The sequence below is a fragment of the Lithobates pipiens genome, unplaced genomic scaffold (genome assembly GCF_037356315.1).
Source record: "Lithobates pipiens isolate NorthernLeopardFrog02 unplaced genomic scaffold, aLitPip1_a1.2 Scaffold_8, whole genome shotgun sequence".
NCBI lineage: Eukaryota > Metazoa > Chordata > Amphibia > Anura > Ranidae > Lithobates > Lithobates pipiens.
Window position 1 is genome coordinate 670,317,441 of NW_027507903.1, and position 12,512 is coordinate 670,329,952.

A 12,512-nucleotide genomic window follows, 5' to 3' on the forward strand; every position below is an offset into this window, starting at 1 on the left:
CGCATGCTCAGATCAAATTCCCACACCAAAGCTATTGGCTACTAGCCTGAACGTAGTCCCGTCGTAACGAAATAACGTCATCACGTTCTGAATGATCGGATTTTCCGACAACTTGGTCAAACCGTATGTATGCAACAGTTTCGGACACAATCCGTCGGACAAAATCCAATGGATTTGGTTGGCAGAATGTCCAACTGTGTGTACAGGGGCTTAGAATCCCTCCATCAGCAGGGACGTTTCAGAGCATTATAATTGGTCGGCCAATTAGACCAATCATATCCCGCGTAGCCCGTGCTTTCAGTGGGGAAGAAGTAGAGAGAATGCCGAGGGGATTTCTAAGCCCCCGTCTAATGAGGTGGCTATAGCAGGGCTCACAACGGGAGATCGCCGTGCTGCAGGACAGCAGGACGGGGGCTGCGGAGGAGGTCCTGTGTAAGTTCACCTTACAGATTTTTCTGTAAATTTGAACTTACACTTTAACCACTTGCCAATCAGCCGCTGTCATTTTACTGCGGCAGATTGGCACAAAACCCCGTGAACCGTCGTAGCTATACGTCGGCTCGCAAGATCGAGGTAGCAGGCGCGCGTGCCACCAGAGGCATGCATCCATTGCACTGCCGGGTGCCGATGCCTGTGACCAACGGTCGGGATGACCGCCGGCCGCAAGCGATTACGAGCACAAGGGGCAGAACACGGAAGTATGTGTACAAATCCCTGTTCTGTTCTGACAGGAGTGACAGATGGTGTGTTCCTATTAGCTAGGAACCATGATCCGTCACTTCCTCTAATCAGTCCCCTCCCCCTTCAGTTAGAATCACTTCCCAGACAACACAGTTAACGCCTTGATCGCCCCCTAGTGTTAACCCCCTTCCCTGCCAGTGACATTTTTACAGTAATCAGTGCATTTTTATAGCATTGATCGCTGTATAAATGCCAATGGTCCCAAAATGGTGTCAAAAGTGTCTGATGTGTTCGCCATAATGTCGCAGTCCCAATAAAAATCACAGATTGCCCCGATTGCTAGTAAAAAAAATAATAATAATAAAAATGCTATAAATCTATCCCCTATTTTGTAGACGCTATAACTTTTGCGCAAAGCAATCAATATACGCTTATTGCGATTTTTTTATACCAAAAATATGTAGAAACATACATATTGGCCTAAGCTGAGGAAAAAAAACTCTTTAAAAAAAATAAAAAGGGGATATTTATTATAGCAATAATATACCGTATATACTCGAGTATAGGCCGACCCGAATATAAGCCGAGGCCCCCAATTTACCCCCAAAAAAACTGGCAAACTTATTGACTCGTGTATAAGCCGAGGGTAAGACATGCCTGTCCATCCCTGTGTGTGTGTCCGTCCATCCCTGTGTGTCCGTCCATCCCTGTGTGTCCGTCCATCCCTGTGTGTCCGTCCATCCATCCCTGTGTGTGTGTGTGTGTCCATCCATCCATCCCTGTGTGTGTGTGTGTCTCCATCCATCCATCCATCCATCCCTGTGTGTGTGTGTCTCCATCCATCCATCCATCCCTGTGTGTGTGTGTATCCATCCGTGTGTGTGTGTGTGTGTGTGTGTGTGTGTGTGTGTGTGTGTGTGTGTGTGTGTGTGTGTGTGTGTGTGTGTGTGTGTGTCCAGCCTACCTGTGTCCCAAGCCTTTGTCCCGAGCCTCCGTCCCGTGCCTTGCCTCCTTGCCTCCGTGCCTCGCCGCCGTGCCTTGCCTCCGTCCCGTCCCGTCCCGTGCCGTGCCGTGCCTTGCCTTGCCTCCGTCCCGTGCCCTCTTCGTCGGCGCCTCGGCGGCCATTGTAAAATTCAAAAGCTGCGCCGCCGCCTTCGCCTGTGATAGGCGGAACACTGAATTTCCCAGCAGCCTGTGTTCCGCCTATCACGTACATCGTATCATCCTCGTCCGTAGTACGAGGATGATACGATGTCCGTGATAGGCGGAACACAGGCTGCTGGGAAATTCAGTGTTCCGCCTATCACAGGCGAAGGCGGAGCCGGAGGCGCGGCTTTTGAATGATAGAATGGCCGCTGTCTGTCTGCTCGACACGCTGATCGAGCGGGCAGACAGCGATGACTCGAGTATAAGCCGAGGGGGGCACTTTCAGCCTCAAAAAAGAGGCTGAAAATCTCGGCTTATACTCGAGTATATACGGTACTGTAGTATTTTCAAAATGTATGTTTTTTTTTTTTTGTTTATAGCGCAAAAAATAAAAACCACAGAGGCGATCAAATACCACCAAAAGAAAGCTCTATTTGTGGGAAAAAAAGGACGTCAATTTTGTTTGGGTGCAGCGTCGCACGACCGCGCAATTGGCAGTTAAAGCGTCGCAGTGCCGAATCGCAAAAAAATGTCCTGGTCATTCAGCAGTCAAATCTTCCGGGGTTGAAGTGGTTAACAACCGATGAGTCATCAACTCTCAATGGGCTTCCCTCTGACAGCTGAATAAAAAAATTATACAAAAAAAAAAAAAAAGAAAAAAAGGTCCCCGTTGTAAATCCACTGCCAATCACACTGCTCGCCACATCTGCAAAAAAAAACAAAAAAACGCCCCCACCGTTTATGAAGTCTGGCCCTCTACTGTAGGCTCTGTTTGACAGTGTCGTTTGACAGTACCTTTATAGGTAAGGGGATGAGGCCCTTGTCCCTGTCAACATGAGGACAAGGTACTTTGGGGTGGGGAAGACAGTGCCCCCCTGCCCCAAAAGCACCCACCCCCCTATTTTGAGGGCATGTGGCCTATTATGCTGAAGGGAGGGACTCACTCGTTCCTGCCACCTTTCCTGAACTGCCTACATGCTCAGAGAAGGGTCTGGTATGGCTTTGGGGGGCACCCCACTGTTTTTTTTCTTTATTTTTTTATTATTTTGGTGTGGGGTTCAGCTTAAAATCCATATCAGACCCTAAGGGCCTGGTATGGACTGGGGAGCACTGGGAGGCACCCCACTGTTTTTTTTTTTCAATAGCCGGGTGCTGGCAATTGAAACCATGAGTAAATTTCAATGTGATTTGACTTGTTTCTTTAAAAATGTTTGTTTTGCTGCAGCAGGTTCTATACACAGTACAGATGTGCCACTTTACAGGCAGACTAAGGGGACCCCCAAGGCACTATATTTAGTTAAGGGTTTCCTGATTTAAAGGGCTTCGTGATGATGACCCTTCCTAGTATTGAAAAAGCGTTGAGGCTTGAGCACATCATCGTGACATCAGATCCACCTGAAAAATGGACTACCGCGGACCGAGCCTCACTGCAACAGAACAGTGACCGACGGAAATTGGCTGGATAACCCTTCTATTTTAAACACATGCTGATCACTCCGGGTGCAGGCACAGGCACCAAATCATGTGAGTGCATCCCATATGTTTTACTTTCTATCATTTTAATAAAAAATGGTTTTACACTATGGGTGTCCCCCTTCTTGGCAGAGAGGGTGTGTTTTTTTTTTCTCCCCATCCATGGGGGATCATCCTAAGCACAGCTGATTCTGTAATTTACCCACTAGCTTTATTCCTCACAAAGTGCAAGTAACCACTCTAGTGATAGGTGGTCAGCTTGTAGGGGTGAGTGTACATCCATGTGGGGCACCTCTGTCTGAACACTAAATATTGGAGCACCGAATATTTATCTACGCACGAGCACTTTATTTCACATACATGTGATGTTTCTAATTGTTTCTAATTAATTGAATATTTAATTTACATGTTTATGTTTATCATGTTTAAATTTTGTACTAGCTAAGCGCGGTGTCCAACCACTTCATTTCACAGTGACGCTAGTCAGCTCACATTTACACACCTGCTGGCAATTGTTTGATTGATTCCATTTTATAATTTTCTTTGGCGCAAAGTTTTTTTGTTCATTATATTTAAAGGAAATTTTCATTTTTATTTTTGCACTTTAACCACTTCAGTCCCGGAAGCATTTACCCCCTTCCTGACCAGAGCACTTTTTGCGTTGCCTTAACTGACAATTGCGCGGTCGTGCAACGTTGCACCTAAAGAAGCTTGACGTCCCTTTTTCCCCTCACAAACCAATTGGTGGTATTTGATCATCTCTGCGTTTTTTAGTTGTTTTTTTTTTGCGCTATAAACAAAAAAAGTGCAATTTTTTTTTTTTTTTAAACGCATTATTTTTTACTTTTTGCTACAATAAATATCCCCAAAAAAAATATAAAAAAGTATTTTTTTTTTCCCTCAGTTTAGGCCAATACAGTATGTATTCTTCTACATATTTTTAATGAAAAAAAAATCAAATCAAATAAAATAAAAAAATCGCAATAAGCGTATATTGATTGGTTTGCGCAAAAGTTATAGCGTCTACAAAATAGGGGATAATTTTATGGCATTTTTCTCTCTCTTTCAATTGTTTTTTTATTAAATATTCAACAGACAAACATAATAACATTTGCATAGTACAAAATACAAAGTACAAAGAACAAAGTAGAGAGTCACTCACCATTACATCTTATATGTTGCATGTTGATGTATGTCTTACATCATTACATCTTATATATTGCATAATAATCATGGAATACAGCCATGTCTCCCAATAAGTATTAAATGTATCCGTATTGTGTGTTTTAATGGCAAAGAATTTTTCATAAGTGTACTGTGTTTGAACTCTATGAATAACCTCTGATACAAGAGGGGTGTCTTTGGATTTCCATTTGGAGGTTATGGTTAATTTAGCTGCTATTAGTATATGTGTAGCTATAGTTCTGCGATTTTTTGGGAGTAAGTGCACCCCCTACGTTAAGAATTGCCAGCTGAGGGGTAGGTACCAAGTTTATTCCTGTTGCCCTGTTTATTATGGTGAGGACCTGTTTCCAGGAGTTTTGGATTACCGTGCAATTCCATAGTATATGTAGGATGCCACCTCTCCCCCCCACACATCCACCAACAGTCAGGGGAGGAACCTGGATAAATCAGCCTTACTGGAGTTAGGTAGGTTCTATATATCACTTTAAGCATTAATTCCCAGTGATTTACACAGTGGGAGTGTTGGAAGTGGGATCGAATAGCTTTCTGCCACTCCTTTTGCACAATTGTAATTCCCAATTCCCTTTCCCAATTTTGCATATTTGTGTTTTTCTGGAAGTTTCCACTATACTGTAGCCTGTTGTAGAATCAAGACAGTCCTTTTGTTCTGTCTCGGTCCGACCTCAAGCGCGACCATGATTCCCTATGTATGTAGTAGTGGAGGGATGGGTTGTTTTTCTGAAAGTAAGTTAGTTGTATATAGGAGAAGGAAGTAGGTTGTGGATACTTATTTACTAGTTCTCTATAGGTCTGGATTCCTTCCCTGGTCCAATGGTGTATGTTCAAATTTGGTATAATATGATCATAGATTAGTAGGGGTAAGTCCGTGCATTTAGTCATAGTGTCTGTAGGTACTATACTATGTAGATAGTTCCAAGCTGCTAATGTGGCATCTATAGATGGAAAAAGGTTTATGGATCATTCCCTTGTGGGTCAGACTCGACAAGAGCAGTGCGGACAAATCACTATTGCCCACCACACTCCCCTCAATCCCGACCCACAGCTTATTTTATGGCATTTTTATTATAATTTTTTTTTTTTTTTTATTAGTAATGGTGGCGATCTTCGATTTTTATCGTGACTGCAACATTATGGCAGACACATCGGACACTTTTGACACTATTTTGGGACCATTGTCATTTATACAGCGACCAGTGCTATAAAAATGCACTGATTACTGTGTAAATTTCACTGGCAGGAAGGGGTTAAACACTAGGGGGCGAACAAGGGGTTATGTGTGTCTTAGGGAGGTATTCTAACTGTGGGGGGGTGGGCTACCTCTCACATGACAGCAATCACTGCTCCCGATGTCAGGGAGCAGTGATCTCTGTCATGACACAAGGCAGAACGGGGAAATGCCTTGTTTACATAGGCACTTCCCCGTTCTGCGGCTCCGTGACATGATCGCAGGGACGCCGGCGGTCTTCATGTCCTGCGGGGACGGTCACCCTGTACGCGGCGGGTGCACGCACCCACTAGCCCCGCCAATTAAAGGGTAACGTACAGGTACTCCCATTTGCCCAATGCTGCCATTGTGCTGACGTATATCGTCCTGCGGCGGTCGGCAAGGGGTTAAATATATTTTATGGTAAATATATGGGGGTGCACAAAATACAAAAACATTGGAAAAAAATAACAGGAAGATGCTATTTTATGGTAAATATATGGGGGTGCACTAAATACAAAAACATTGGAAAAAAATAACAGGAAGATGCTTTATTTTTCAAATTTTAGACTATTTATTCTCAATAAAAGCCAAGGAGATAAAATAGATGTATCCAGATTTGTTTAACATATAATAACACATAGTTAGGTTGAAAATGTCCCTCTAGTTCAGGGGTCTCCAAGCTGCAGCCCAGGGGCCAGATGCAACCCTTCCCTTTCTTTTATCCAGCCCTTGGGGCACTATTCCTTCCACTTGAGGCACTTTTTCATCCACTGATACCAACAACAGGGTATCATTTCTCCCAATAACACAAATGATGGGGAACAATTCCTCCCACTGACACTAGCGAAGGGTAACAATTTCTCCCAATACCAAAAACAATGGGGTCCACTGACACCAATGATTGAACCCAATTACTCCCACTGACACCAACAAAGGGTAACAATTACTCCCTATGACAACAACAATGGGGGGTCCACTGAAACCAATGATGGGACATCATTTTTTTCCACTGACGTCGGGACCTTTTCTACTCCCAATGGCCACTGTCCAGCCCTTCTAAAGTCTGAAGGACAGTAAACTGGCCCTTCATTTTGAAAGTTTGGCGACCCCTGCTCTAGTTCAACCAATAGAAAGAAATAGTTCACCAAATTTTGAGTAATATTTGCTAAACCGTTGATGATTTGAACCCGGGTGGAATCACCTATCTGTACCTGACACAGTTCATTCCTAATGAACATAATACAGTCACATATTTAGGTCTTACTTGTCCCCATCTGCAGATCTCTAGGGGGTCCTCGTTATGTTCTGTGGACAACCAGGATTCCGTGTGCTCTGTGATTTGTCTCTTCGGGGACCCCACTCGTCTTCTGCTCTGATTGTGTGAAAAATAGGACATCCTATAGCAGAGTTTTGTTTCAGGAACTGAAAATGACCACAAAAGAGGGGAAGTGTATGCAGTTATATCATATTGCTATTATTCTGATTATTATTAAAGCAGAACTATAGGCAAAGCTTTTTTTTATAAAATTTTTTTTTTATTTTGGCATAGGGTTATGTTAGATTTTTTTTTTCACCATCTGTGATCCATTGCAGAGTAGGGATGAGCCGACCACCCTCCGGGTTCGGTTCGCACAAGAACATGCAAAAAATTTGGCAGAACACACAAACACCATTAAAGTCTATGGGACACAAACATGAATAATAAAAAGTGCTAGTTTTAAAGGCTTATATGCAAGTTATTGTCATAAAAAGTGTTTGGGGACCTGGGTCCTGCGCCAGGGGACATGTATCAATGCAAAAAAAAGTTTTAAAAACTAAAGTTTTTTTGTTTGGGAACAGTGATTTTTTGCAAGTGAAACAATAAAAATGAAATATTTCTTTAAATATTGTGCCTGGGGGTGTCTATAGTATGCCTGTAAAGTAGCGCATTTAGAACAATACCACAGCAAAATTAAATTTCTTAAGGAAAAATTGTCATTTAAAACTGATCTCGGCTGTAATGAATTGTCGGATCTCGGCAATATGGATAAAACTCATTGAAAAAAAAGAGCATGGGTCCCCTCCCCCAGTCTATTACCAGGCCCTTTAAGGGGAGCCTCGAACCAAAAAAAATAAAATTGAGTGGGGGTCCCCCCAAAATCCATACCAGGCGTGTCAGGTCTGATATGGAAATTAAGGGGAACCCTGCGCCAATTTTTTTTAAAAAAAGCGTAGGGTCCCCCCCCCAAATCCATACCAGACCCTTATCCCAGCACACAACCTGGCAGGCTACAGGAAAAGAGGGGAGGGGGGCGAGAGAGCAGTCTCCCCTCTCCTGAACCGTAACTAGGTCACATGCCCCCAACGTGGGGAGGGTGCTTTGGGATCTGACCCCAAAGCACCTTGTCCCCATGTTGATGGGAACAAGGGCCTCATGCCCACAACCCTTGCCCCGTGGTTGTGGGGGACTGCGGACGGGGGCTTATCAGAATCTGGAAGCCCACTTTTACAAGGGGACCCCCAGATCCCGGCCTCCCCCATGTGAATTGGTAATGGGGTACACTATATCCCTACCATTTCACAAAAAAAGTGTCAAAAATGGTAAAAAAGACAAGACACAGCTTGGGTCCTTTATTAAAAAATAAAAATGTCCCACGATATACATTCACACTGCCCGATGAACCAAAAAATTAAAAAATTAAAAAAGCTGCAAATGTTCCGCTTCCATGAGAGGCTCACGCCAACTGACGTGTCTTCTCTGTGACAGTTCTTATATAGCGGAGGGCAGGGCCACCCGGTCATGTAAATGGGTGACTCCGCCCCCTCTGATGCCACGGGGGCTTCCCCGTGGCATCAAAGGGAGGTGGGGTCATCCATACAGACTCCTGGTGACCCTGATGGTGACAGTGCCTGGGGTGTCTCCTGTCTGGGATGGAACTTTCCTGCGGACTTGGGACAGGCTCACAGGACAGCATGACATCGTGCTGTGCTGAGCCCTGTGAGCCTGTCCCAAGTCCACAGAGTACACCGGCTGTCACTGCAGGAAAGTTCCATCCTAGGCAGGAGACACTGTCAACATCAGTGGGAACAGCTTTGGGATGGTCTACTCCTGTTCCAACATGACTGTGCACCAGTACACAAAGCAAGGTCTATTAATACATGGATGAGTGAGTTTGGGATGGAGGTACTTTACTGACCTGCACAGAGTCCTGACCTCAACTCAATAGAACACATTTGGGATGAATTAGAGCAGAGACTGCAAGCCAGGCCTTCTGATCCAACATCAGTTTCTGACCTCTGGAAGAATGGTAAAAAAACATTCCCACAGACACATTCCTAAACCTGGTAGACAGCCTTCCCAGAAGAGTTGAAGCTATTATAGTTCTAAAGGGTGGGCCAACTCCATATTGAACCCCTACAGACTGAGATGCTATTAAAGTTCATGCGAGAGTAAAGGCAGGTGTCCCAATACTTTTGACAATACAGTGTATGTTCTGCTACAGTGTGTCTCCTCTAGTCTTGATTACTTCCTGTCTGTCTGGCAGAGAGTTATAAATTCAGGAGGAAGGATGGTGTGGTGGAGTGTTGTGGTTGTCAGGGTTGGATTCTACCCATGAGAGGTAGTCGTGTGCTGTCATTAGATTCACCCCAGAACAAGACCCCTTGAAGGGATGGACTAATGTTCTATGCAAAGGAACAAACCCTGATGCATTTCACCCCACCCATCCTATGACTAAGCTCCAGTGGTGCGAAATGCATCAGGGTGTGTGGTTTGGTGGAGACATATAGGCTGAGGCTACACCTTGTTTATTCACGTGAGCTGATTGGGAGCAATCCTTTCTTCTTTACATTGACAAGCCCTCTGCATTGGTTTTAGGACAAGCCCGCACCCCATGTTCTGGGATACAGGTGTAGCGCACCCCCTAAGGAGCCGCAGTTAAACTGGGATTCTCCACCCTACCCTTGAGGGCCACCGACAGCCTCCTTCGCACTCCATCTCCATCTTCCACCTGACTCCCCCTGCTGGCATGACTCATGCCTATTTATGAGGTGGCCTGCCCCCTGCCAGCCCTTTTACTGGGGATTGGCTGAGACCCTAATAAATATTCCAAACAGCCCCTCCTAACCTCCTCCCACTATGTCTAGAACATTCTCCAATGTCCCAGAAAGGCATCAGAGAGGCTGCTAGCATGTGTCATCCAGCCCTGAGTCATTGAACTCTGACCCAGATTCACAGCTCAGGCTTAGCCCTGAGCTGAACTAAATTTTCATACACTAACAATTCTACGCTAACAAACCTAGCTCACCCTAAAGGGTGCTACACAGGGATATACTTTCATCTCTACTTTAAGGCCGGGTTCACACTGCTGCGGGGGGAGATCCGGATGTGATTCGCACCGCACTGCAGTGCAAATCACATCCGATCTCCGTAGCGATGCGAGTTCAGCCATACAGATAGTATGGCTGAATTCGCATCGCTCCTGCAGCAAACTCGCACGGGACCCTTTTTTTGGTCCGCAACAGAATTGGATCGCATGGGGGTTCACACCATGCGATCCGATTCCTGTGCGAGTCTGCAGATCGCACTGCGATATGCGGATGGATCTGGGGGTGTCATTAACTTTTCATTGACACTCCCAGCCGTTCGCATAGGGCAGTGTGAACTGCCGGCGGGAGTCATGCGATGCGGGAAAACGCAGCGGATTCGCAGCGTTCCCGCATCGCTGTGGTGTGAACCCAGCCTTAGTGATGCCAAAAGCAATATATAACAGTTTGTACTGTATATGTTTGGACTATAGGGGGCATCTGGATCTGGAAAAGGTATATGCACAGCAGAAACCATGTGGAGCGTATGAAAAGGATGTTTTACCATATTGTAAATGTTCTACCACTTACTCTGAATACCACGTGTCAATGTTTCGGCGAGCAGAGTAAGTGATGTTATTGTTATGGAAATAAGGAGCAGCCAGCTCAGTAGCAGGAGAGGTGGTGTCCAGGAGAGGAAGGTCCTGAGGGTGAGGTGATCCAGCAATCCAAATGCACACCCCTGAGCAGCTGAAAACTATTTTACAGGGACCTGTTGCAGCACAGGGCTAGTTCTAGGGACCCAGTCTGGAGCCACGGAAGGCAAGGCCGTATGATGTTCTGCCAAAGCTCCCTTCCTAGCCTTCAAGCTCAGTTGGAGAGTAACTGAGTTGTGGTAAGAGCTGGCATGAGGGACAGTGCTCCACACCATTATTCCCAAAATGGGTGAAAGGACAGGGGTCACTAGCAGGGAAGATGCTGTCCTTCCATTTGTGGGGCCCCGGGATGGTAATATGGCCTCTAGACACAAGGGGGCACAGACCCAAATGCTAACAAGGTAGTATGGTTCAGGAGAGGAATGTTGAAAGTGTGAGAGGGGGAAGAATGTGAGGAGAGGAGTGTGGAGGATATGCCAGTGGGTAATATATACAGGAGAGGAGTGTGGAGTAGATGACAGTGTGCAGTATGTATAAGAGAGGAGTATGGAAGGTATGACAGTGTGCAGTATGTATAAGAGAGGAGTATGGAAGGTATGACAGTGGGCAGTATGTACATGACCAGTGTAGTTCAGAGGTACCCAACTTGCCTCTTACTGCTATACCACTTGTACTCCAACATCCCCATTTCTTACCCTTCTAAAATGATGAGACCACACCTTAATTTTGGAGTATAAATGGCCATAGCAGCCTATTTATTATTCACACCATATAAATAACTGCAATATCAAATATATACCAAAATATCACCTCCGTAACAACTTGTTTAACTCCAGTCTGTTGGTCTTTGACGGCACCCCGGAACTCCAACACTCCACCAATACACTGCGGGACCTTTTTCCACACGATAGGCCTCCAGCGGATAATCAGCTCGGAGACAACCCCCTTCCCGCAGTGCAACCATTACAGTATTCCAGCTAACCTTTCACTTGAATACACAGGAGGGGCACATACTACCGATGAGCCCCCATCCCTTTCCATCACATATTTTTACTGCCACCGTCAAAGACCAACAAAACACAGCCACAGCCCGCAAGGATGACACCTTACCCTTAAGGGCTCCCCCACACCCCCAGGGCCCGTTGGATCCCATCTTGCAGCCCCAGTGCCCAGCCAACAATCACCACTACAGAGAGGTGTATGCCAACGCCCTCAATTACAGGCCCATGTTAGTTTCCACCTCTACTTGCCTGATCACCATGCCCCCATTCTGAGCCACAAACCTCCCCACCACCTGATAAACTTCGATGCAGGCCTTGTTACTTTTCGCCACGGACCATGCCATGAGCTTCATCGTCTACAGATCCATGTCGGACCCCAGCAGCATAGTGTTAGAAAAACCATCCGAAGTTTTAAAATTTCTGACATTACGTCCGAGATAATCTCCCTGATCGTCCCTAAAGCATCACCACCTGCATGCATACCCAACCAACCGGCAGTCTATCCCGCCACGCCTAATGTTCCACTTCCGATACCATCTTGCTCCACCTCAACCCGTATACCCCTAGCCAGTGAACACATGTCTCCCTCCTTTAGATACCCAACTGTCTGCCAACCAGTCTCACATCTGCTCTCTTGGCCCCCCAACAAACATACAAATGACCAAGAAATCCAGACAAGGCATATAAGACCTCCATCTGGACGAAAAACTGCCAAACAAAGGCAGCACCAACTTTAATCTAAACCAACTTACCCCACTCCTCAAACAACACAGCTTGCATGTACAGCCAATCCCCCACCTCCTCTTACTTTTTTTTTTTTTTTTTTTTGTTTTTTTATATATTTATTCCACCACCAAG

The 12,512-nt window shown here is 45.5% G+C and overlaps 1 protein-coding gene across 1 annotated transcript in view; it reads right to left on the minus strand.

Annotated features, from left to right (window-relative positions):
• The window catches only part of LOC143962516 (C-type lectin domain family 4 member A-like), a 38,511-nt gene extending 31,417 nt beyond the window's left edge, over positions 1-7,094 (minus strand). Inside the window, exon 1 of the mRNA XM_077471791.1 lies at positions 6,978-7,094. Within this exon, the coding sequence (XP_077327917.1) occupies positions 6,978-6,987 (10 nt within the window). The 5' untranslated portion in view covers positions 6,988-7,094. The remainder of the gene's footprint in view (positions 1-6,977) is intronic.
• Positions 7,095-12,512: the final 5,418 nt, after the last annotated feature.